Source organism: Pan troglodytes, chromosome 14 (genome assembly GCF_028858775.2).
Source record: "Pan troglodytes isolate AG18354 chromosome 14, NHGRI_mPanTro3-v2.0_pri, whole genome shotgun sequence".
In the NCBI taxonomy this organism is placed as follows: Eukaryota; Metazoa; Chordata; class Mammalia; order Primates; family Hominidae; genus Pan; species Pan troglodytes.
Genome location: NC_072412.2, coordinates 30,892,018 through 30,919,097, shown reverse-complemented (window position 1 = coordinate 30,919,097; position 27,080 = coordinate 30,892,018). Strand labels below are relative to the sequence as shown.

General features: G+C 38.6%; 1 protein-coding gene across 1 annotated transcript in view; it reads right to left on the bottom strand.

Moving 5' to 3' along the window:
• Positions 1-25,095, bottom strand: part of RXFP2 (relaxin family peptide receptor 2) — a 63,463-nt gene extending 38,368 nt beyond the window's left edge. Inside the window, exons 1-3 of the mRNA XM_522654.7 lie at positions 24,937-25,095; positions 6,235-6,381; positions 2,900-2,977 (exon numbers count right to left, since the gene is read on the bottom strand). Coding sequence (XP_522654.2) covers positions 2,900-2,977; positions 6,235-6,381; positions 24,937-25,030 — 319 coding nt within the window. The 5' untranslated portion in view covers positions 25,031-25,095. The remainder of the gene's footprint in view (positions 1-2,899; positions 2,978-6,234; positions 6,382-24,936) is intronic.
• Positions 25,096-27,080: the final 1,985 nt, after the last annotated feature.

Genomic DNA, 27,080 nt, shown 5'->3' with positions numbered 1-27,080 from the left:
GTATGATTGAGTAATTCTTAATGAATTGACTGAGTCAATTCATTTGAATAGCATAAAATAGTTGCTCAACAAATCCTTATTGTTTAAAATCAGATTCATTTTTTTTCTTCCTTCAAACTTCCCTTAGAGCCATGAGAAGATTGAGATGCAGGTTCTACCATAACCACCCTGGCACCTTACTAAAATCCATCCAGCCAGATATTCCTTCATTTTGGTTCTTTGTTTTTCATTACTATGAGGTTGAAAGTTGAAGGTAAAAAGCTGCAAAGCTGAAATAACCAAAGATCTATCTATCTGAAGCATTCAGAAGAAAGAAGAAGGACTCAGGATGTACTCTGAAGGGACTTACGTAGTTACTAGGATAATGACATGTAAAGGAGTGAGAAATCTAAGGAGAAGCCAGGCCAAGCTGGTCCATAGGGCAGTCACTGTGTGTGTGTGTGTGTGTGTGTGTGTGTGAAAGAGAGAGAGACAGACGAGGACAGAGGAGAGAGAGCGAGGCTTTGAGAGAAAGAGCAAGTATTTTTGGAGTCTGATTTCTCCTCTGAGCCTATGAATATTTGTACTGATAGAGCTAAGAATGTGAGAGTTATTTTTGAATTTATTTTGTTCTTTATTTTAATGTAATTAGAAGTTCTTTTCAGTTGCCCTGCTTCTTTTAGATCACTTTTATCCAAATGTTATTTTAAGAATAAATTTTACTGAATTTTATTAGTAAAGCCAACAAACTTCTACTGAGTACTTAATGTAAAAGATGCTTTTAGTGTATACATTTTGGAAAATATTTTATGTTGTCTATACATATATGTTAATTAGCTCAACTTCCTAAAGATAACTTTCATATGCTTACGTCAATGTTTATTGACATAACCACCATTGAAATAGTGGTTATATGATTAAATTGAAAACCTGTGGTTGGAAACTTATTTACCAATAGAATAATTTCATATGGTCAAGCTGGGTGTGTTGTCAAAACCAGAAATGTGAGCATTAACTGTTCACCCTCCATCACCTGCAAGCCAATCATGCCCCCATGATTCTGTGGATTCTTTTTCTGAAATGCCTTTTGCATCTCTCTCTACCTCAATCCTCTCAATGGCATTTTCTGGGGATTGGAATAAACATAATAACCAGTAACTCTTTCATCATCATTATTTCTCCTCTATCTGAACATGATTGACATTTTGGATCAATCGTTCTTTGTCATGGGAGGCTGTCCTTTGCATTGTAGGATGTTCGGCAGTAGCCCTGGCCTCTACCCACTAGATGCCAGCAGCAACCCACCCTCCTCCATCAGGATGACCAAAAGTGTCTCTAGGCTGGGCATGGGTGGCTCACGCCTGTAATCCCAACACTTTGGGGGGCTGAGACGGGTGGATTGCTTGAGCCCAGCAGTTTGAGACCAGCCTGGGCAACATGGTAAGACCCCATCTCTACAAAGAATATGAAAATTAGCCAGGCATGGTGGTGCATGTCTGTAGTCCCAGCTACTCAGGAGGCTGAGTTGGAAGGATCAGTTGAGCCTGGGAGGTTCGAGGCTGCAGTGAGCTGTGATTGTATCACTGCACTCCATCCTGGGCAACAGAGTGAGATGCTGTCTCAAAAAAAAAAAAAAAAGTCTCCAGACACTGTCAAACGTTCTTTGCAGGCACTGTTGCCATGGCTGAGACTCGCTGCTCTAATCCATTCTCTTCAATTCTAATGAAATAATCTTCCTCACATACATTTCTGATCACATGCTCTTCCTCCTCATTAAAAAATGAAACAAATATAAGAACAAATCAAACAAACATAAGGCCCAAAACTATGATGATTTCCCACTCTATACAGCAGTAACCTTTAAAATGGGATGTGGGCAAGACAACTCATTGTGGGTCAGGTAGAATAGTAGAACTTTTGGTTATATTTATTTTTAATCTTATCCTTTTTTACTTTCTAATTTTCATACAGAATATTCTTGTGTATAATAAAATATATAAGTGGTAATTATAAACTGGTATTATAGAATACATAAAATACTATCAGTGTAGTATTTGATATATATGTTATATACATACATTTACATATACATATTAATGTATGTAATTGTACATTCATCTTCCTAATTATATATCTATGTCTCTACATATACACACATGCCCCAAAAATTCTATCTATGGGATAGAGGCCACACTTCAAGGTGTACACCACAACCCTTCATGGGCTAGCACCAGCCTTCTAGGCTCGGCTCCTGCCCCTCCACCTCATGCACTCAGAATGGTTGTGAAGAGGCATCCTGCAGCCTGCTGCGCATCTTCCGACCCCAGTGTTTTGTTGATCTTGCTCCTCTACTCATCCTGTCACCTCGTATCCTTTCCTTCATCCATGGACTTCAAAGTCCATCTCAAATGTTATCCTCTCTGGGAATCTTTCCCCATCCTCAGCACAGCCATCATTTCTTCCAATGGGCTTCCCCATTCCCTGGTGCAAACATTATTCCTCCCTTTTAGCAATAATATTATATCATCACTGCTTTTGTAAGGAGCTGTCTTTCCTGCTACATGTGAGATGTTTGTGGGTTAGAACTCTGTCTTAGTCATCGTTGTCCTCTCAGTGCCTAATATCTTTCTTGAAGAAAATAGTTAAAAGTAATACGAACTTTACTATTTGTCACAATTATTCAATACTTATATATTCTTGCAATCAGAGAGTAATGCATGAAAATAGCATAAATGGAGATGGTCGTTTTCTTTTTCTATCTTTCCAATCACAGGCAGACAGCAGACCTGTTAGCCAGTGAAATACATTGAACTAAAATGGAAATCCTGAAGGGAATTTGTCACATTACCCATATAAATCTGTGCATCACAAATCATGTTTTTCACAAAGCTGATACTGTCTTTGAATCAAAACCACTTACAGCACTCCTGCGTTAAGGCCACGCTGTTAGCATTTCCATGCACTGTGTCAAATATGGTCGCCCATCCACTAGTGTCACCTGTGAAATAGTGATTGAGATGTGTCACTTATTCTAGAAACTAAATACCATCTGACAGAATTTAACAATTTGGTAATGATTTTAAACTAAAATATGTTTAAGTAATAGAATTATTGATATTTTAAATACACAGTAAGAGAGAAAAAGTTAGGCAAACATCTGCAAGGTGTCCCTTTTTTACATGAAAAATACTCCAAATGTACCATAAAATTTGCAATGCAAGTATATAATTATTTTACATAAATATAAATGTCTTGGAAAATATCATCTATGTCTAATACAGACATTTTCCATGTTTGACTTTAATTTTGAGGACCTCTGAAGAAAATATCTGAATTTTGTTTTTGTCACATGCATACTGCTGTATATGTAGAAACATACTTGATAGATATATTGAGTTCTGATAACATTTATGTCATCTGACTTTTTTTAATAAAGCAAAAGCAAAGTTTCTCAAAGGCTTTTTTCTGGGTGCAGCGGCGCTCGTCTGTAACCTCAGCACTTTGGGAGGCTGAGGTGGGAGGATCACTTGCATGTAGGAGTTCAAGACCAGCTTGGGAAACATAGGCAGACCCTCTCTTTACAAAACAGAAAAAATTAACTGGGTGTGGTGGTGCGCACCTGTAGTCCTAGCTACTTGGGAGACTGAGGTGGGAGGATAGCTTGAGCCCAGGAGGTCACAGCTGCAGTGAACCATGATCATGGCACTGCACTCCAGCCTAGGTGACAGAGGGAGACCCTGTCTCAAATAAATAAATAAATAAAGGTTTTTGAGTAAAATAACATTTCTTCAATTTGTCATATATTAATGTCAATTTGTCATATGTAAATATAACTTATTTGCCAAATTTTCCTCTTCCTTTTGATAAATCATATTTTTAAAAAAGGAGGCCTAATTGTGAAGTATTGTTATTTTACTATATGTTATAAAATAATAAAATATGCATTATAATGTAAGATACTGAAGTTCACACAAATACCTAAGTAAATTAAAATAATTGCCCACAGTCTGCTTTGATCCTTGGAATCTTTATTTCTATTTCTTATTAATATTCTCAATGATGCTACTATGATGCTCCCTCACTTGCATTATTTAATTTGGGTTCAGAAATCCTCATGGGGTAAACATTCATGGCTTCTGATTCCCATGCAGCAAAGAGGAAAGGATGAGAATTTGAGTAACTTGCCCATTGGCATCCAGAGAGTTGCCCCCAAAACTGAGCACTGACTGAGTACCTGCTGTGTACTCTACTGCTCTAAGCTCTGGTGATAAGACTCAGGCCTCTTCTCAAGGAGTTCCTGTCTAGGAAGATAAATACAATGATAAGGGCCAGGCGCAGTGGCTCATGCCTGTAATCCCAGCACTTTGGGAGGCCGAGGCGGGCGGATCACCTAAGGTCAGGAGTTCCAGACCAGCCCGGCCAACATGTTGAAACCCCATCTCTATTAAAAATACAAAAAAATTAGCTGGGCATGGTGGAGGGCGCCTGTAATCCCAGCTACTCATGAGGCTGAGGCAGGAGAATCGCTTGAACCCAGGAGGCAGAGGTTGCAGTAAGCTGAGATCACGCCATTGAACTCCATCCTGGGCAACAAGAACAAGACTCCATCTCTAAAACAAACAAACAAACAAACAAACAACACTGAAAAGATAAGGCATTCTACTTTGGGCAGCGTACAGATACACCCAGGGTGCTGTGATAACAGAGAAATTGCAGCCATCCTAGACCGGTGATACAGCTTCAGGGGGGCCAGGGAAGCCCTCCTGGAGGAGGAGACACTTAAACAAGGCCCTAAAGAATGAGTAGAAGTGATCCACGGGAAGTGTGGATAGAGGATATGTTCTTCAGAGGGAGGCATGCCTGAGTACCCAGGGGCAGGACAGGAGATCTAGAGATGCATGCTGTGGGCTTTGCTGCCCCACTTTGATGGATGGTTGGGCAGTGCTGAAGAGAGGTAGCTCTCTGTGGGAGAAAACACACAGGATTCTTTTGGATTAACTAGACATGTCAGCCTCTCTTGGCATCAGTGTCCTCCAGAGAAAAATATTTTTTAGGTTTCAATAAACAGAGGTGAAATTGGCCTGTAAGATGCTCTGGGATCTGGTCTCTGATTACCCCTTCATTCCATGTGTATACCCCTGTTCACTCTGCTTGAGCCACACACCATCAAACACATCATCCTGTTTCAGTCAGCCTTGGGCCTTTGCACTTGATGTTGCCTTTGCCTGGAATTCTGCCCCTCCAGAATATTTCACAGTATCTTTCTTTCTTTCTTTCTTTAGTTCTCAATCCAAATGTCATCATCTTAAAAAGATTTTCTCTGGTTACATCCTTGAAGTATCCCTCCCTCCAAGTTACTTTCTATCTCATTATCCTGTTTCATTTCCTTATTTATCACTCAGATTATTGATTTTTTTACATACAGGTTTATCATCATCTTAGTTCACATTGCCCATGTGAACTCCACAAGGTCAAGACACTTGTCTCCCTTGAGCTCACTGTGTCCCAGTGATTTGGAGAGCTCCTGGCACATAGCGGGCACTCAGTATAGGTCTGTTCTATCAATTAATTCTCTAGCTAGGCCCATTCACACTTTATGCATTTTTTTTTTTGAGATGGAGTTTTGCTCTTGTTGCCCAGGCTGGAGTGCAGTGGTGCCATCTGGGCTCACCGCAACCTTGCCTCCCGGGTTCAGGCAATTCTCCTGCCTCAGCCTCCCGAGTAGCTGGGATTACAGGCACCTGTCACCACGGCCAGCTAATTTTTTAATTTTTTTGTATTTTCAGTAGAGACGGGGTTTCACCATGTTGGCCAGGCTGATCTCGAACTCCTGACCTCAGGTGAGCCACCTGCCTCGGCCTTCCAAAGTGCTGGGGTTACAGGCATGAGCCGCCACTCCCAGCCACTTTACAAGTATTCTTGAAGCTGAACCAAATTACCAGCCATAAGGAGGTATCCATAGAAAACTGCTTATAATTAAAATATGAGTATTGAAGTAGATTTTCAAATATAATTTTATTTTTATAAAATATAACATTTTATGATACTGTATTTCTGACTTAAGTAACCTGTACATACAAAAATTCAGGTCGTTATCACAAATACATTGGGGAGTCATTATTTGTGTTTCAAAGGGAATCCCTACAGAACACCAAATCAGCTTTCCTAGTTTATCACAATCATTATCCAACCGACCCACAGTTTTGGGGTGTTCATAAAGTGGGGCACACATGGGGAGCCGAGGGGAGCACTCACCACAGTTCTCTTCGTCCGCCCCGTTCCCGCAGTCATCCTTGCCATCACAGTGAAAAGCTCGGGGTAAGCACTTGGTAAGATTCCCACAGGGAAAATATCCTTTTTGGCATGAAGGAGTGATCATGCTACCTTGAGTCAGTGCAAAATCTACATGAAAGAAGGGGCAAAAACAAAGTGTTACCATGGCCAAGCTCTCTCCGTGTTGTCCCATTTAATTTTCACAAGAACTATATGAGTTGAGTTCATCTGGTATTATTCTTAGTGCACAATTTCTTTGAATAATATTCTCAATGACAACTTTATTTTTTATTTTTTATTTTTAGACAGAGTCTTGCTCTGTTGCCAGGCTGGAGTGCACGATCTCAGCTCACTGTGACCTCTGCCTCCCAAATTCAAACGATTCTCCTGCCTCAGCCTCCCGAGTAGCCAGGATTACAGACGTGAACCACCACACCCGGCTAATTTTTGTATTTTTAGTAGAGACGGGGTTTCACCATGTTGGCCAGGCTGGTCTCAAACTCCTGACCACGTGATCTGCCCACCTTGGCCTCCCAAAGTGCCGGGATTACAGGTGTGAGCCACCTCGCCTGGCCAATGATAACATTTTAAACAGCCATAATCACACCCAACATCAGCTATATCAAGAACAGAATCCAGGTTCATTTTGAATTCACTTCCACAAGGTAATCATAAACAAAACCAGATGTATTGTCCTAGATTTGTATGAAATCAAGGAGTCATCCACCCTTGGAAACAGAAAGGTAAAACCATGAGCTAATAAGGTCAAATGGGTAGATGTATTTACTTATTAATCTTTTACAAGAAGGACTTGAGGTGACATGATAAAAATATACCTGCAAAAGGAGAGTTTAAGTATGAGTTAGAGAGAAATCCAGGAACACATTAGAAAGAGGGGAACTAGAATTGAACATTGAACACTCATCTATCATATCTACTGGGTCTACTGTTTGCCAGACACTTCACACAGTGGTTATCATTGTTAATCTTTCAGCCAGCCTATGTATGGGCGATATTATCCTTCGTGTTTTGGGATTAGGGAAGTTAAATATCTTGTGTGCAGTGGTTTGTCTGGGAAGTGACACAGGGTGGCTTTGAATCCTCCCTCTGACCCCGTAGGCCCACCCTTAGCCATTGCGCTATGAGACTATCAATCAATTCAGGAATCTGCATTTCAAGGAGCATAAATCAGGACTAGTTAGAAACAATCTTCTGGTGCAGGGTACATAAGAGAAGACCAATGATAGTTGAATAACAGCTGAGTTGAATAAGAAATTAAAGAAAATAAATATAATCGACATTTACAAAAGTATTATATCTATGGATAGGATGACCAAAACAATTCTAGAAATTTAGATGTAAGAGATATTCTTTCAATTTTGAGAGGATACTTTTCAGAAAATAAAGAGACATGTTTTAAGTTGGCTAATAAAATTACAGAAGTCATGTTTTTTTTTAAAAAGAGTCCTGTCCAGGTGCAGTAGCTCACGCCTGTAATCCCAGCACTTTGAGGCCGAGGTGGGGAAATTACTTGAGGCCAGCAGTTTGAGACCAGCCTGGCCAACACGGTGAAACCCTATCTCTACTAAAAATACAAAAATTAGTCAGGCATGGTGGCACGTGCTGCAGTCCTAGCGACTCAGGAGGCTGAGGCAGAAGAGTTGCTTGAACTTGGGGGGCAGAGGTTGCAGCGAGCCAAGATGGCACCACTGCACTCCAGCCTGGGCGACAGAGCTTGACTCAGTCTCAAAAAAAAAAAAAAAAAAAATTGGAACTTCACAGAAATTGATTTAAGGAGAGTGTAGACACAGGAATGTCTATAGGTCATCATGACTCATTGAAGGGAATGAGGGATGTGGGCAAAGTGCTCCTAACCACGCACTTTGGCTGAAGGCTGGCATCATGACCCAGAATTCCCTTGGGCGGGTGTGGGAGATGATATTTTTAACATAGCAGAAGGATAAGGAACAAACTTCAGTAGGAACATCATCTACTTTGTGCTGGGCATTTCCTAGTTACTTGATTTGATGTTAATGGCAACTGTGTATGTTTGGCGTTAATACCCCAAATAAAGATGAGGAAACGACTGAGAACACGAAGGCACGTCTACTTTGGTTCTTGGGAAAATGCCCTTGTGAGGCCTGAGCCCTTCAGGCAAATGCTGCCTTGTAGAGAAGCCCCTCAGGAGACTCTCCTAAAGGAGGTAGAACCTGCTGCTCTCATTAACAAATGATGTCATTTGTTAAAGGGCAGGAGTTGGAGTTTAGGCAACAAAGCTATGTCTGAATTACAAATGCACATTAAGCTTTTAGTGATGTCATTAGGGAGGATAAGTAGATCATTTCAGCTGGAGTCATTTAGTCCTGATGACCCTGGAGATCCCGCAAGCATGGAAAAGCAGAGCCTCTGGCCCTCTCTGGGGTCAGCCGGGTGTGCTGGTGCACACTTCGGAGGCTGGTGTGGCCACAACCTCTGGGTCTTTTCTGACTGAGGAGGAAGACTCAGAGTGTGGCTTTTGGATGCTTTTCTGCTCATTGGAATTTTGATCTTACAAAAGCAAAAATCATTTTCTCTGCTATTGCTGCAGTAGTGGGTGAAAGATTTACTACCGGCAACTAGGCATAAGACCAGTCAAGTCTGTGACTATTTTAGGAAGACTTCTCCACTGCATGACGCTGGGGTTGGCTTGTTAAACCTGTTCACGCAGGGAGAGGCATACTGTGTCATAGATTTTAAAATCCCTTAATTTCTTGCTTGTAAAGATTTCTATAGGAGTCAGATTTATAAAAATGAGTAGTCCTCCTGTGTTTGGAACATGAACGAGAGAGTCAATATATCTTTGTGTGGTGGCTTAGAAATTTTTTAAGGCAGTAATTTGCAGTTAGAAATATATTTTATATCACAATCCAGCATGCACCCAGCCGTACCCACGCTCCCAACACACACCTACACCCCCACACTCACTCTCACACCCACGCACACTAGCACACACCCACACCCACATCCACATAATGAAAACAAAATTTCCCGAAATATCACTCTTTTAAAGTTATGTGGGATGAGCTTTGATCATTGCTATTCTATCTTATTCAGTTGAGAAGGGATCACGTGCCTCTAAGTTGGTTTCATGATCCCCTAATGGGATGTGACCCACTATTTAAACACATTCGTTAGTGATAATGCACCTCAGAGACACTCAGACCTGGATTAGAATTATCTCTGCCACTCACTAGCTGTGTGACCTCAAGTAAGCTACTTAACCTCTTTAAATCTTAGTTTCCTCACATTTATAGTAGAATTAATGAGAGCATCTCCCTTGTGGGTGTGTTTTGGGGACTAGACAAGCTGATGCTTATGAAGTGGTGAGAGTGCCTGGCCCATGGTTACCCTGGGTTGATGTCGGCACACAGGCAATTTCCATACAAGGTAAGAAAATAGAATGTTAAGAAGGAAGCTCTATGTAAAATGGAAGCTTGCTGTGCCTCAGCATTTCATGATTTTTTATGTGACTTCTCTGAAAGAAATAATAGGGACTAAAATAAAAGCTTCCCCTACTTCTTTATGTTATTCCATCTTAAAAGCCGTATCACATGTATGATTTTTATTTTATTTCAAATCTCTTTTGAAAGCTGAAGGAGGACTGTAAATGATAAATAACCAAGGAAAATGTCCTTACAATCTCCTAACAATATTTTCTTAATGTTTAGAAGAAGCGATTAAGCATTCGATTAAAGAGAATTTTGAAATAGAGAGGTGAGGCGATGTGAATAGGATCTTTTGAAGGTGGCATGTGATGTTTCCTTCCAGGGTTTATTATGAAAATAACTATGAGTTGCTTTTTTTTTTTTCTTCTTGAGATGGAATCTTGCCCTGTCACCCAGGCTGGAGTGCAGTGGCACAATCTCGGCTCACTGAAACCTCCCCCTCCCGGGTTTAGGCAATTCTCCTGTCTCATCCTCCCCAGTAGCTGGGACTACAGGCACGCGCCACCATGCCCGGCTATTTTTTGTATATTTAGTAGAGATGGGGTTTCACCATAATGGTCAGGCTGGTCTCAAACTCCTGACCACAAATGATCCACCCGCTTCGGCTTCCCAAAGTGCTGAGATTGCAGGTGTGAGCCACTGCACCCAGCTGACTGTGAGTTCTTTGAGGGCTGGACCTAACTAAATGCCCATCTCACATATGCAGAACGTCTAGGCGGCAGAGGCAAACAAGCAATCAATTGTCACAAATAAAAGGCATCAAGATGGTTTCCTTTTCCCTAGAAAAAAAATTGAGTTGCATCTAACAAGTGTGGACAAAGAAGGGGAGGAAGAGACTGAACATGTACGAATAGAACCTGCCGACTGCATTTCTTGTCATTCCCCATTTTCCACCCCAGAGTGGCATCTTCCTGAAGACATTTCAAAGCACAAATTTTATGTATAAGGAGAATAAATGAATACAATGTATTCCCCACCCTTTTCTCTCTGTGGCTTCCATTTCTATTGTCTAACTTAATGTCTTACTTGGTGCTCAGTAATTTTTTAAGTGAACATGTGAATTAATGAGCCATTTAGAAATAAAAAAAAAAGGAATTGAAGGAAGAGCACTTTTCAAAATTTAAGCTTCCCAAAGCAGCAGATTTAGGCTGTTATTCTGATGAGAAATTATTTTTTAGTCTTTCATGCACTTCATTTATCATTCCACTCTGTCATTATACAAATTAAATAAAAATTAAGAACCCCTGCTGTACTTGGTACATAGTGAAAAAAGAATCACTAGCTCTCTGTAGAAAGTGTATTCTGTGGTCTATTCTTCCTGCTTTCTGTGGAAGTGGAAAGAGACAGTTTTTACTGAAGCTTGGGGATTATAAAAATGGAGGATGCCCGCATGGTAGCAGTGCTGATGGCTTCTGCAGTGGTTTCCATGGGACCCCTGCCAAACACACAGCTGAGAGGAGGCTCGAACATACGACAGAGAATTGCTCAGTAGTCACCCTTCTTCTGTCTTCTGGTCAATATTCTGGACGTGTCTGTGCCAAGAGATTTTAAAATGACGTTTAGATGGCCTTCTAAAGCCAACTGGATTGCTGCTCAAGGCTATTTTTTGCTCCCCATCAACACTTTCCCTGGATTATTGGGAAACAACAGGTGAGAATCATCTTTCAGGTCCTCAGTTTAAGAATTGATGGAGATAATACACGTCCCTTTTTGCTTTCTCTATTTCTCCGCCAATGCTAGTCCTACATAAAGCTGAAGAAAGCCTGTATCCTCTCAGCCAGATGTTCTGGCTCTAACACCAGGGGCGATGGCTCCAGGGGGGTATAGGCCAAGGAGGAGTGTATCACGCTTAGTGGTGTTTAACCCAAGTCAGACGACCTGGTCACCAAGGATGGCAATGGTGCCTCAGAGGGGCTATAGAAATTGCCGGCAAGCCTTGCCATCTGCTCCAAAGAGCCAACTAACTGCAGCACCAGAGGGAACATTCATTTAGCATCCAGAAATGTTAACTAAGTGCCTACTATGTGCCGCAGTTTGTTGTCAGTTAGCAAGGCAGACAGCGTCCATCACTACCAGGAACTCAGGGGCTGGCATCTCTGAGGGGGGCAGCAGCACCATCCCGGGCGGCTCCACTGAGAAGCCAAGGAGAAGTAGCTCCATCAGCTGAGTGCACCTGGCCGGAGCCTGCCCCTACTTCTGCGAAGAGTCAATTTTACTAAAAGCCCACCTTTGTTGGATAGATGATTTGTTGTTTGTTTGGAGAAAACTAGGAAAGTCTTTCTTAAAAGGCTTTAATGTTAAGGTAGGCGAAGAGAAATTGGCCTCTTGGTGGTGGTTGTTGTTGTTGTTGTTTTCCAAACTTGGCAATCTTACCCTTTCAGGCAACTGTTTGGTACTCCCCGCCTGGATGGTGTTTCTTGGCCACATCAATCGTTATATTCAGAATTTTGATCCAGTTTCATTCTCACATGTTTACCCCACCTCCTTTCCACTTCAGAGATTCCTGCCCTAATGGAATTTCTCCCAACCTCTATTTTCTGTCGTGTTCTTCTGGGACAAAGCAACCACTTCATGCTGGTAAAAGTCCCTCAGGACCCTATCCACAGATCTTTTTGGGGGGAGGGGGCAGAAAATATTACCCCCCTCCTTCTTCAGATGACTGCCTAATGTTTGAAAGACAGATTTGGGGAAATGCTGCCTAACTTTGTGGAACAGAGTGTAGGCTCAATACATTTTCATTTACATTGGAAAAAAGAGAATTTCAAACTGCCAACATCATCCTTACCAGGGATGGATGTCAGCCCCACATCCTCCTTGCCTGGGTGTCTTTATGTGGGTCACAAACAGAATGCTGTGGCTGTTGGTGGGTTATAAGGGATTTAAGGGAAGAAGGAAGACTTCTCTTCCAAAAGTATTATTTCTGCTGACTGGTAAACTGCCAAAACTCCGCCTTTAGAGATGCATTCTTTTAGGTTAAAATCTTACCTTTCAGTATGTAAAATTCATCTCGTTCTGCATGAGTTGAGAGACTACCTTCTTCCTAAAGCCTGCCTGAGGCGAGTGAATGGAGAGAATGGGCAGTGTGGTGGGTGAAGGGGAGAAGACCATGGAAAGGGGGATTGTGAAGGAGACAGGCAAGGGGAAGCCCGATGGGAACTTGGTTTGAGAAATGTGGAGAGAAGGTGGTACCTTGGTCCCTTCACCTCTCTTTTAATTCTTCTCTGATTCATTGACTGCTATGTCCCATGGAACTTTCACTGGCTGTTCTTCCTCTGAGTGGGAATTATCCCAGATTCTATTCCCATCAACTTACGAATGTACCTGCATCCCAGGCTGCAGTATATGTTTGGGCAGGACCCACCTCACATAAGCGTGGGTACCATCCACATAGACTGCTCGTGCTGAGTGTATGGAAACTGCACAGGACTAGACCAGGTCCCTGGATTCTTCTTTTGTGATGCACAAAGAATGAAGATCTCTTGTCTTTCCCATAGTAAAGCCTTCCATCTATGTTCTGTGCTCACCTCGACCTTGCTTTCTCAGACTCTGCATTCATTGTTTCCTTTCTTTCCTATATTTTGTATATATATATAATATATATGTATTTCTTGAAATGGATTTTCACTCTTGTTGCCGAGGCTGGAGTGCAATAGCATGATCTCGGCTCACTGCAACCTCCGCCTCCAGGGTTCAAGTGATTCTCCTGCCTCAGCCTCCCAAGTAGCCGGAATTACAGGCATGCGCCAACACACTCAGCTAATTTTTTTGTATTTTTAGTACAGATGGGGTTTCACCATGTCAATCAGGCTGGTCTTGAACTCCTGACCTCAGATGATCCACCCACCTCAGCCTCCCAAAGTGCTGGGATTACAGGCATGAGCCACTGCACCCAGCTATTTTCAATATCTTTGTCTCTCTATTGCACAGCTCCCATCTTCAAAACAAACGAGTCAACCAACCTAAATCCTGTTATATCTGCCTGCCTGTAAAACTGAGATATACTCTCCTCCCCTTCACAATTAAATTTCTCAGAAGAACCATACAAGTAAGTCAATGTCTCCACTTCTTTACCACACTTTCATTCTTAAATCCATAGCTTCCATCTTGACCTTGCTGCTCCGCTGACATTCTTCTCAGCAGAATCACTGTCATCCATTTTGACACTAAATCCAATGGCTCTTTCATAGTCCTCATCTTGCTTGGTTTTCTGCATTTGACACATCCAACCTTGGTCCCCAGGTTAAAAGCTTTTTTCCCTCCATATTTTCTAAAAATTCCTTTTCTTCCTCTTTATCTCCTTAATTCATCAGCTCCATTTTCTTTGTCAATACACTGGCTATCTCTGACATGCGTTAGATCAGAGGTTTCTAGATTTTTGCATTTCTTAGACCAAATAAATTCAATTAAAGAATTTAGAGAAACCTGTCAAAAGTTACTAATGTTTTAGTTTGTTAAATAAGGATGATTTTAAAACTCTGAGTTACCATATATTTTAACATTGATTTATTAGAAAAGTAGTATTTTAGTGTTAAAAATTAGAGAGACTGTACCTACAGAAGAAAAGACAATCTTTTCAAAGGAATACATTTGGCTTTATGAAAAATGTATTCCTTTGAAAAGATTGTCTTTCATCTAATTCATGCTGATGACACGGTGAAACTTTCATTCCTGACGCAATAGTCAGGACCAGTGTTTTGAACCATGTGTGAGAAAACGGAAACGGGCAATGCAACCAGAATTCTTTAGGGAGGTTAGTCCTCTGTTCTGTAACTCACAAATATTTTCTTGCAGTTTGTCACTTGTTTTTAACTCCGTTTATGAGAGGCTCCAGAGATGGAACTGCCAGATCCTGACTTTAAAATAACTATGCAAACTAAAAATAGAAGGTAACTTACTTGATTTAATTAAGTGTAGTTATCTATAAAACCCCACAGCATATGAGTGAGGTTTTGAAGGCTTTCCCTTTGAGACTGATGATGTCCACTATTACTATATCTATTCATTGTTGTACTGGAGGGCTTAGCTAACGGAGTTAAACAAGGAAAGTAAATTAATGGCATACATATTGGAAGAGAAGACATAAAACTGTGATTATTCATAAATAATATGACTGTGAATATTAAAATAATAAATTATTAGCATTGGTGAATTTTGCAAAGTTTCTATAAAGTCAATTGTATTTTTATATTTCAGCCACAATTAGACAATGAAACGTTTTAAAAATCACACCTTTTACTACAGCATGAACAGGGTCATGTATTTAAGAATAAATCTAACAAAAAATGGGCAAGACATTTATGTAAAGTATATACTATTAGTGAAAGACATTATAAACCTAAATAAGTGGAGGACAATATTTTAAAGATGCTCATTCTTTCCCTAAATCAATCTATAGATTCAAAGAAATCTCAATAAAAATCCCAGGAGTATGTGTGTAGGAATGGATAAGTTGATTCTCAAAGGCATGTGGAAATGCAAAAGAACACGAAGAGCCAGGCTACCATTGAAGAAGGAGAACAAGGAGAGAGGACTCATTATCTGTATGGCAAGACATATTATAATGGTACAATAGTTCAGGCAGTGTGATGTTGGTGGAAAGATTGAAAAATAGACCAATGGAACAGAATAGAAAGTTTGGAAGAAGACAGACACATATGTAATCATTTGTACCACAGAGGAGTGAGGCAAGGTGATGCTCAATTCTAGATAGATAATAGGTTGAAATATGAAAGGTGAAGCAATACAGTTTCTAGAAGATAACATAAGAAAAAATCTTTATGACTGTGAGATAGATGTATTAAGGAGAATACAAAGAAGAAAAGCCAAATAAAAGTACTAATCATAAAGGAAAAGATACCTAAATTAGACAATATACAAATTAAGAACGTCTTTTTATTTATTTTTTTTGAGACGGAATCTTGCTGTGTCACCAGACTGGAGTGCAGTGGCACGATCTTGGCCCACTGCAACTGCTGCCTCCTGGGTTCAAGAGATTCTCCTGCCTTAGCCTCCTGAGTAGCTGGGACTACAGGTGCACAACACCACGCCCAGCTAATTTTTCTTTTTCTTTTTTGTATTTTAATAGAGATGGGGTTTCACCATGTTGGCCAGGTAGGTCTCGATCTCCTGACCTCATGATCTGCCCGCCTCGGCCTCCCAAAGTGCTGGGATTACAGGCGAGATTTTTACACAGTGCCTGGCCTGTCTTTTAAAAAAAGTCATCATTAAGAGAGTGCAAAGACAAGCTGCAGAGTAGAGGATATTTGCAAAGGGTCTGTAATTAACAAACGTATAGGTGTCCTACTAATCAATAAAGAAAAAATGAACGGTAAATAGAAAAATGGGCAAGAGACTTGAATAGGTACCGAACGAAAGAGGATATCTGAATGACGAAAAACATCTGAAAAGGTATTAAATCTAATTCATAATCAGAGAAATGCAAATTAAAACCATGATAAAATATCACTAAGATTACTAGTATGGGTGTAATTTAAAAATAAAAAACCCAATGATACACTATTTGATGAGGATGTAAAATCATGCAAATCCTCATACACTGGTGGAGTGTTAATTGGAACAGCTGCTTTGGAAAACAGTTTGTCATTATCTACTAAGTTTGAAATTGTGCAAACCCTACGAGTCAGTAGATTTACTTCTAGGTAAATGCCCATAGAAATTCATGCACATGTGCACCAAGAGATTCATACAAGAATGTTCACAGCAGAATTATTCACAATAGCCCCAAGCCAGAAATAATCCAAGTGTCTTTGAAAAATAAAACGGATAAACATTTGTGGAATATTTCTCAACGACATACCATATAGTCTTGAAAATGAGCAAACTACAACATCCAAAGTGATTTCAGATCAAGCAGGGCCAGTGGACAGTTCTCCTTCACTTTTTACAATTATCTTGTATTCAGTTAGGAAAACATTCTTTGCAGCCCTGACTTTTAAGATAATTAAGATACTAAGATTGTAGCATGTTCTGTTCTCTGTATTTCCTATTTCTTTGATGATCATCTCAGAAGTCATTTTTGCAAAAACTTTACTGAGACTTTTCAAAACCACTCCTCAGTACAAACTTTCCCTTTTTTCTACCCAAACCATCTTGCACATACCTCTATGTAATATTTATAGCATGTCATTATTATTATACTATTAAGCTGGTGCAAAATAAATTGTGGTTTTTGCCATTAAAAGTAATGGGATTTATTAATTTTGATTCTCTCAATGGCTAGAAAAGTTTTCAGTTCTTAGTATATAGCAGATGCCTCAAAAATTGTTGTCTGAACTTAAATAACATTTTCCGGAATAGCAATGCTGTTTCTGTAAGTGAGCCACAAAGACCTAAAGCTCCATATATAGGAGTGGAGAGCACATCAGTGCTTCAGTGATAATCCATGTCAGAAGCTTAGGCCAAACTTGGGCATACATCCGCTGCTGATGATGTCAGTGTGGGTTGAGTGCATGTAATAGAAGCATTATGCTCATTTTCTTTTTTTCATTTATCTTACACCGATGGTTCAGTTTTTTTAAGTGAAAAACTTGCTTGGCAACATCTTCTATTTTTTTAAAGCCATTTTCTAGGGAAGAGGAGCGGTGGCAAAGGGCCTCTCTTAATTTTTCAGCTGGAATCTATGTAGGATGGGGTAAGGTGGCCCATATAATTTTGAGAATCGGGTCACAGCACAGGTAATTTTCTCATGCTTTATTCTTTTCAAAACTTACAATTCACAGGTAAAATGAACAAAAATAACAGCATGTACACAACCCTGTGCTTTTAGGGAGGGCAATTTATTTTTCCAAGTGGTTAATTTTAACTTTAGTTATTACAGTAAGTGTGGCGTTTTAAAGTGGGAAACAGGAAACAGCCAAAAAAGAAATGGCTTCAAATAAGGGAACAGAGTTTTCCCGTAACACTCAGTGTAGATTATTATCCTTTTCCTATGTATAAGAAAGTTTACATAACTATCATCTCACCCTCAGATTGAATTTTGAGGCTTTTAAGGGAATATTTTTACAGTGGCTCTTAAGGCAGAATGAAAGAGAATCAGTATCTTCTACATTTCTTATATACCATGGGTTTACATGAAAGGAAATTATGAGTAGAAATATCTACGGCAATAGATATATTATTTTTTAGCCTATGGGGTTGAAACACAATGTCCCAGGCAAGGTGTGAATAACAGAAAAAGAGAGAAAGAGGCAATGACCTATTCAATGTCTACTGGCTGAGCTATAATCGAATAAAAAATTGGATAAAGAAAGCCAGGTAATGAATAAGAAGTAGAATCTGGCCCCAAATCAGAAGAGATTCTTCCTTAGCCATTTGTGTTATGAGTTTATTAATTTCTCTTAAAGGTGGGAGTGGTAATTAACATCAAGTCTGCTCTATAGGTAAACTAGCATATTAATTACAGTTTTTGAACTATACTATTTGTTAAGAAACTGTATATTGATAAGTAGACAATGTAGATTCAGCTATTCCCTTACCAAATACTTAATTTGTCCTCATTGCCCCCAAATTTAAAACACCGTTTCAAGTAGAATTAATGTGTCAAACAATCCAGGTGAATCCAATTAGCAAATCCTGATACATACAAAGAATATTAACAAAAATTAGCATCTCAAAGAAAAAAAAGCCCATGTATATTTTGGCCAGTTTTTCCAGGTGTATGATCCATTGAACAGGTTTATCAGAATCACCTGGGCTGCTTCCTAAATGTGCAGAGCCCACGACCAGCCATAGACCTATTGAATCCTCAGGGGCTGGAGTTCTGGAATCTGTGTCTCTGACATCATGACAAGTGGTTCTTGGAAACTCAATAATTATGTAAGTATTGTGGATGAAGCGGAGAAGTTATTTGGTATGCCGAAAGCCAAACGCCAGTCAAGGTCAAGGCTATGACTTGAACATGGGTTTGCTGACCCCAAATCCAGCATCCCTGTTGCTCTGCTGCCTCCCGTCTCCTAATCTCTTAACGTTTGTGTAGCACTTTACTTCACGACTCCAGATCTCTGGTGTGTGTGTGTTCACCCATATCCAATCTTTGAAAACGGACAGTCTGAAGGACAAAATCTACCTTCTTTGCTGAACTTCTGGATCAAGGTCATCCATTGTGAGAAAACCCTGAATATGCTCTCACATCATACTCTTCCATAGACACAGAAAAAACTGATACTATGCTTTTTCATGAAAACATTTGGGCTGTAGGAGAGAAAGCTCTCCATAGAACATGAATTCAGAAAAAGCCACTGTTGCGAGAGGATGTAAAACCACTTGTTCTGCAGGGAGCCGGGACTGCAGAAACAATCGCAACTGGGTTCAATGCCAGTTTGAGAAAGGGGCTTAGTGCAGCCCAACTGGCAGAGGCTGGGATCTGCATGAAGCCAAGCACTGCGACTCAGCCCCTGACAATGCATGGGGTATGGAATAACTCTGATCGCCCAAGATTGTGATTTAAATAATGCTTGCTCATGGCCAGCAGGGAAAGAAGTGGTGATACCACTGCAAATGGGCATGAGATTTGGAACTGGATCACCCACAGGCAAAATCTCTGAGATGCGACAGTTCAGACCTGAACACTCCCTGGGCTATGTGGAAGTACTTCTGAGACTACTTTGAGGAGCTGTGTGCAGGAGAAACATTCTTCCAACTTTATGAAAATGTCCAGGGCTCCACAAAAAGGGGGAATTCATACCTGGGAAAGAGATGATAGAACTTTTTTTTTTTTAGATGGATTCTCACTCTGTCACCCAGGCTGGAGTATGGTGGCACAATCTTGGCTCACTGCAACTTCCACTTCCTGGGTTCAAGCGATTCTTCTGCCTTAGCCTCCCAAGTAGCTGGGACTACAGGCACGCACCACCACGTGTGGCTAATTTTTTGTATTTTTAGTAGAGACGAGGTTTCACCATGTTGGCCAGGCTTGTCTCAAACTTCTGACCTCAGGCAATCCGCCCACCTCAGCCTCCCAAAGTGCTGGTATTACAGGTGTGAGTCACCACGCCCAGCCGATAGAGCTTTAAAGACTATTTTAAACTCTGCGTGATTAAAATTCTCAAAGAACTAATGGAAGGAATATATCATGAAATAAGAATGAAAGTTTATAAGACCCCAAACAGACAGCTTTAAACGCAGTTGGAATGATCCAAATAAAAAATATAGTCACTGAAAAAACAAACAAACAAACCTAGCAATTGAATAGAAAATAAACTGGAATCAGAGAAAAGGAGAATTAGTTAAAATTATCTTTCCTTCATCAGACACATTCTATTAACACTGAATTTCCTTGGGCAAATAAAATAGCCATTATGCCACTCGAGAATAATATGGCACAGAACAGTTGGTGATCTGTAGAGGGGCATGGCTAATGGAGATCTGTACCATCATAGCAGAAACCCTTTGGAGAGATATGTTGCAGAATTTATAATATTTTTTAGAATTTTAGAAAGTTAATGCACATGCTATGAACTATATAGTTTCCTACTGACCTGGGGCAAAGTTTCCTAAGCAAACACATGAAAATTTTTCTATAGCACAGTGTATGAAATTTTACAGTAAGTGCATAAAGAATCTAAATAGCTCCTGGCCAATTCTGACCAGATTTTGTAGGCAAAGGTGATCAACTCAGTTTTCTGAGCTTTCTGGATTTTAGAATTGTAGACAAATCATTGGACTTAGAAAAAGAGAGCACACCAGTATTGAAGTAATACAGAGATACAATATTCATTTGGTGGTATTTGGGCATGTATTCTAGCAAGCAACAGACATGGTGACCACTGGTTGGGCCAGGAGACTGTGGGATAGAGACAAATAATAGAAAGAAGGCAAAGGCCAAAAAAGGGAGACAAAGAAGATCCAGGAAGCCCCTGGGGAGGGAGCTCGGCAAAGACAGGAGGTGATTAGAGACAGGAATACTTGAGGAAGGGGGCGAATCGAGGGATAGATGTATTCCAAGGTGGAAATGAAAAGCCAGATGTGACCAATCAGGATGGAGCAGGTGTGAGAGTTACCGAGAATGGGATGTAGCCAGGACAAAGGCAGAGTTGGAGGATATGGGAACTCAGAGAGCAAGAGAGCTGAAGAGCAGACCCAAGGTGAGCAGAAGGGGGATTTCAGAGGTGAGGACACCAAGAAGATAGGGATGGGGGTAGGAGGGCGAGACATGAAAATGGAGAAAAGACAGGCCGGGAGAGCATCTGAGACAGATGCCTAAAGAGGCAGGGAGGAGGGGAGAATAAATAAAGATGGGAAGGAGAGGCGAGAGGCTTGAACAGGAGCAAGGGGGCCCGAGTCAGAACAGTGGGAAGGGGGAGGATGGGAAAGGATGACTAGAACTTTATCAATCACATTGAACATGTTGTAAGGGCTTTTTACTTTGTAATAAAGTTAAATTTTCAATCGCAATTCTTTAATTTTTTTTTTTAATTTTGAGACAGAGTCTCGCTCTGTCGCCCAGGCTGGAGTACAGTGGCGCAGTCTCGGCTCACTGCAACCTCCGCCTCTCAGGTTCAAGCAATCTTCTTGCCTCAGCCTCCCGAGTAGCTGGGACCACAGGTGTGCACCACCATGCCTGCCTGATTTTTGTATTTTTAATAGAGATGGGATTTCACCATGTTTTCCAGGCTGGTCTTGAATTCCTGACTTCAGTGATCTGCTTGCCTCCCAAAGTGCTAGGATTACAGGTGTGAGCCACTGCGTATGGCCTCAATCTCAATTCTTTTTACATCTTAAAACACTCAAAAGTCTGTTTATCACATGACTGTTGAATCAGCTGTTTTATTTTCGCTTCGGAGCACTTTTCTGATAACAACATTGACCTTCACTGCAAACTTAATTTTTTAAAATACATGCAAAAACTGGAAGTACGGGCGAGTAAAGCATATGAGAGGTTTATTTTTCGTTTATAGATAATTAGGCCTCTAATGCCACTACTACTTCACATGTGAAACAAGCACACTCATTTTACCCAAAGAATGTTAAGTCATATGTTTACCAAATAAATAAACCAAGCCATTCTGGGCTCTTAAATAGATATGTACTGCTAAAAATTAGGTGCAGTTTTTGTTGCATAACTATTTATACAAAATCATTCTTTGTTAATTGAATTTTATTTGGTTTACTATATTCCAGAATAAAAATGTGCCATTTTTCGATATCAACCTATTAGAAAGCAGCATCCCAATTTTGCCTCTAAAATTCACATGGCAGGCAATTTTGTCACTTCAAGTGAGAGGCCTTAAAACTCTTTGATTACATGTGGTCATATTTATTCACAGTAAGATGAACACACGAGTAAGCATCTGTTGTGAGATGTATTTAGCTGGCGTCTTCAGAGATAACACGTCTCTAAAGGTTTTAACTCCCATGTTCCCAATCTTTTTCCTCCTCCCTCACAGTGGGCTTCATTCAGCCCGCAAGCAGGTCAGTCTTCGGGATGACTGGCCTGAAATATAATTGATTTTCACAACTATCCACAGCATGAATATAAAGGTGTGAAATTAAAATTCAGATGGAAAACCTTTTCTCAAGTCAGAGTGGCCAAGTGAAACTGACATCCGTAAGAAAGGACCATGCCAGGCATGCCTTGAGTCTGGCCACTAGGGGGCAGTCAAACACTGCGCCCCTCAAAATACTGTTCGGGCCCGGTTTTGGTTAACCTGTTTTGGAGGTTAAGCAAATTATTTAAGTAGCAATTGGTAGTTGCCAAGTAGCAGCCTCAATGCTTCATGCTTTTACTTTCTTACATAAGCCCATGTTTTTGATTTGTAATATGGTTCCTAATTTGTCCATTAAGAAATGTTTTTTAAAAGTTTAAAGTTATTTTTAATAACTTTATTTTAGAGAGGTTTAGTCTTAGAGACAGATACTGTTTTTAGATCTCTCTGTGGCTTTGGAGTTCCCAGTCTAATTACGTTAACGCAAGATAGTTACTAACAAGTACATGAATTTTATGGACATATTTCAACAGGTTGAAATTCCACAAAACACAATTGGTAGTTACCAAGTAGCAGTCTCAATACTTCATGCTTTTAATTTCCTACATAAGCCCATGTTTTTGATGTGTAATATGGTTCCTAATTTGTCCATTAAGAAATGTTTTTAAAAAAGTAGTTTGAAGCTGGTTAACAGAGATACACAGTGAATAAATTAATGATAAAACACACGTAATAATAATAAGATACATTATGCATAGTTGTCTGTTAGTGCCTGTAGCTTAAGGCAATCACTCATTCCTTAGGCACTCCAGAGTGATGATGGTCAGAGAAGAAAAGACGATCACATAATTTCTAATTTTATGTTTTGTTTAGATCTGGCCTAAGAGTCTATCACAAATATTATTTAAATTAAAAAGACAACCTTTACTCTTAGGCAATTCTAAATGAGCTGTCTTTGGTTACTATGAAAAGCCTTACCGTTTTAATTGTCCACAATTTTGTTGTGAAAAAGAAAAGAGTTTTACTAATTATAGAGCAAATTCTATTATTTTTATAAGTAGGAATAAAATGTCAAAGCATTGATTAATGTGTCTTGCTTTGAAAAGGAATCATTTTAAACATAAAGGTTTAAATTAGTAGTCAAAAGTAATATAAAATTAGAAAATAAAAATTTCCAGGATTATAATCAATAAATATTTGTTAGGTTGGTACTAGGAGTTTGAAATATGGCTTTTACTTAGAAATAAAATCAAACAAAAATTATTAATTGAATTGTTTTTTAGTTTAAAGGGTGACTTTACATTATGGCAAATCACAAAATGTTATTTTAGTAATAGATGTTTTTCATCTCATAAACGGTTTAAGCAAAATCAATTAAATGCATTATGTATAAAAGCAAAAGTATAGTAAAATTGGTTAAACTGTGGTTATAGTCCCGTACATTAAAGAACTTTTTAAGGGCACAGATGAGCTCTATGACATGTCTTAAGAACCTGCTTTGTAGCTGTATATTCTTAAAATTGTATAAAATTGAATATTCAAATGTGGATAGAACATGAACTTCTGAAGTAGGACCTTAAATATAGAAATAGACTGCTTGTTGCAACTGTACTGCATGCAAGGTGAGTTCATATATTGTTTCTTCTTAGTTAATACTTAGCTTTTCATGTAAGAGATATTAAAATATAAAATAAAAGTCATGCTAGGTGTATGGAGATATAGATTTTAAATATTTGTAGTAAAGTTTTAGTATTATTTTAAATTCAAAATAAAATTTAGATATTTTAAGCCTTTTAAAAATCTTTTGTTTGTTAGAAGTTTTAAAATAATTCCTCATAAGCATTGCATTTTATTTCAAGATTTAAAATATTCACTTGGAATTCACCTAATAAAACTGAATATTTAAAAAACCTAAAACGAATTTCTCAGAAAATAAAAATAATTTCAAATTTTAACCTTTATTCTCAGAGGTTTATCAAAATTCTTTAAGAAAAAATACAAATTAAAATAGAAACATTTTTGAATAATAATAAACCCCAGCAAATCTTGGGTGTGATTAATAGGTTGTTTATGAATGTATAGGCTGACAACGTATCTTTTTATTTAAAAACAAGTGAAGATTTAGGTTTTATTTTTTGGTGAGCTTTACAATGAAAATGGTACTGACTTGAAACTTAAGAGTTTGACTGAAATAAAAATTTCCACAAATTAAAAACAAAAGAAAATTATCTAAGTAAATGCACTTGTATAGACTTTTAATAACTTTATTTTAGAGAGGTTTACTCTTAGAGACAGATACCGTTTTTTAGATCTGCCTGTGGCTTTGGAGTTCCCAGTTTAATTATGTTCACGCAAGATAGTTACTAATAATTACTTGAATTTTATGGACATATTTCAACAGGTTGAAATTCCACAAAACACAATTTTAGTTTATTAATTTGTCACACTTTTTAGAACAAATGCCAAAAATGTTTTCTATGTTTTAATTGATATAGTCAACATTGTTTTTTGACATATTTTATCTACAGCTTTAATAACATACAAAGGCTTGTTTCCATGAAAAATTTGTTGCATCTAAAAATTACTAGGCTGTATGGGACTACAGGCAATGAAAGATAATGACAAATACCAGGCAAATTTGATGTCTGTTTTTTTTTTAAACACCCCAATATATTTATTACAACTGCCATAGAACTACATAGAAATGTATTTTTTGGGAATTGCACTCATTTAAAGCGAGAAAGTAGCAGTCTTACCTTTGACATTGATCAGAACGATGAAATGAAGTAGAAAGAACATTGTAATCAATCTGAGGCTGAAGAGATGTTTAAAAACCAGAAAAACAATCATAGGTTTACAGCAATTGAGTTATTAGACGTATCCTCTTATACCTCAGCAGGAGTTCTGATGTAGTAAGTTCAGTGCCTCCCATGTTCTGAGCATGCTCACAGCTAAAACCTCACCGGCATGAAGGGAGATGGATTCTTGTCACTATGCAGGCTGTCTTTTTTGTTCTTTCTTTTTAGTTTCTTTTAGTTTAAATCTACAGTTGTGTTCTTGATCACTAATTCATTATGGTGTGTAAAAGAAGGTATAATAGGACTTTGGTATTATCCGATAAGAAATATTTTTTAATCACTTAAAAATTTTTTTCCTCCAAAGCATGTACAACAATTTGCTCTTGTTTAAATCCAAACATCGAAGTTCTCAAATATGAAGGATATAGGCTTACACTGAATAGGCTATGAAACCCTTTACAATTATATTTTCATGCAATAAACAAATGTAAAAAAGCTACTTATTGACAGATACACAAAGAACACCCACTTCTATTCAAATGTACCTAAATGTTTTCAAATGACATATGAAAAGATAATTTAAATATATGGCATTGTGTTAAATAATTACTGTAAAACATTCATACAATATTTTCACTTCACATACTTCCCGCATAATCATATTCCTTTTTCTTGAAGTGAATAATTTTATTCTTGCTTCCAGCTCTGTATTGCACACCTATTAGAAAACACTAATTATAATTTAGTTCTTACATCCTGAAAGCAGCTTTCTCAACAGCATAGTTAGTACAAGTTAAAAGTATAAAAATTGACTTTTGGTTGTAGGATTCTGTTGATCCTAGTGTAATCATTAAGACTTCTCCAAAAAGATGTAGAATTTCCATGTGTGAGTTTATATTTTACTAACAGGGAAATATCTATCTAGAATACAGTTTGTAGTTCTGATTTGAAGAGAAGATTTTGTGACTGAACGATGCAGATTCTCTTATATGTTGTCGTTAACTGTGTCCTAACAACACTGAAAAAAACTACCTTGTGGTGACTATTGTCGTCACAAATCATAAAACACGGGGTTTTCCTTGTTCTTTCTTTCATTCTAGCCTTTGAGAGAACAAGGATTCAAACAGAATTTACAATAAAAAATACTTTATTTATCACATAATGTATTTAGTTCTTTTCTCTTTTTAAGAAGTGAGTTAAGTTCTCTAAGACACCTCCCAGACATATTTATATGTGGTCTCATCTGATCTTTCAAATCAAAGAAAAAGCAACAGAGAGAATAAAGATGAAAAGAAATACTTCAAGATCTTTTCTTACATTTCAAGCATCTTTTTTTCCCTCACTAACCTCAAGGTCTTTTTAGGTAAAAATTGCCTTATTTCACTTAAAGGAATGATTAGTTTTTCTTACGTTTTGTGTTTTGCTGTCGAGACGATGGATGCTAGTTTCTGGTACTGAAATTTTGAGCATGAGTTTTTAAGTGCAATTAAATACCATGAATTGTCCATCATAAGTCTATTTGAAGTATAAATATATTTTCTATGAAAATGTAATTTTTGGAGAAATAAGAAATGTCAAGATGTCAAAGAAATTAGTTTAGATTTATTCATGATATCGAGCCCTAGCAATAGATTTACATTGCCAAAAAGTTGAATTGTTATTCCTTTCTGTTAGGCTTTTCAATGTTAATCTTTGAAATGTATTAACACAAACATTCAGAAATCAATAATTATAAATAATAGGAACATCTTTGGCTCACTGGTTTTTAAAGGTAGAGCATGCAAGCTTTGAGATACCATTTCATTTAATATGTTTTAACTTTGACTTATCTGGTGTGAATATCCAGCCTTTTGCACCGAAACTGAAATGATTGACATGTACACAGGGATATAATATATGTGTTTAAATAGGAGTGAATGAATGTAGTCTATTCTTAAAGCCACAGTTGGTAAGGAGGTTCCAAGGAGTGCTTCATGCAGAGCTGAGATGAAAGACTTGTGCAAACTGATTCTCACTCGATATTAACTTCGAATCTGCACAAGTGTTTTTTATTGATCCTTGCCTGAATCAGCTCATCCCTTCATTCCAGTCACCTGTTGGTA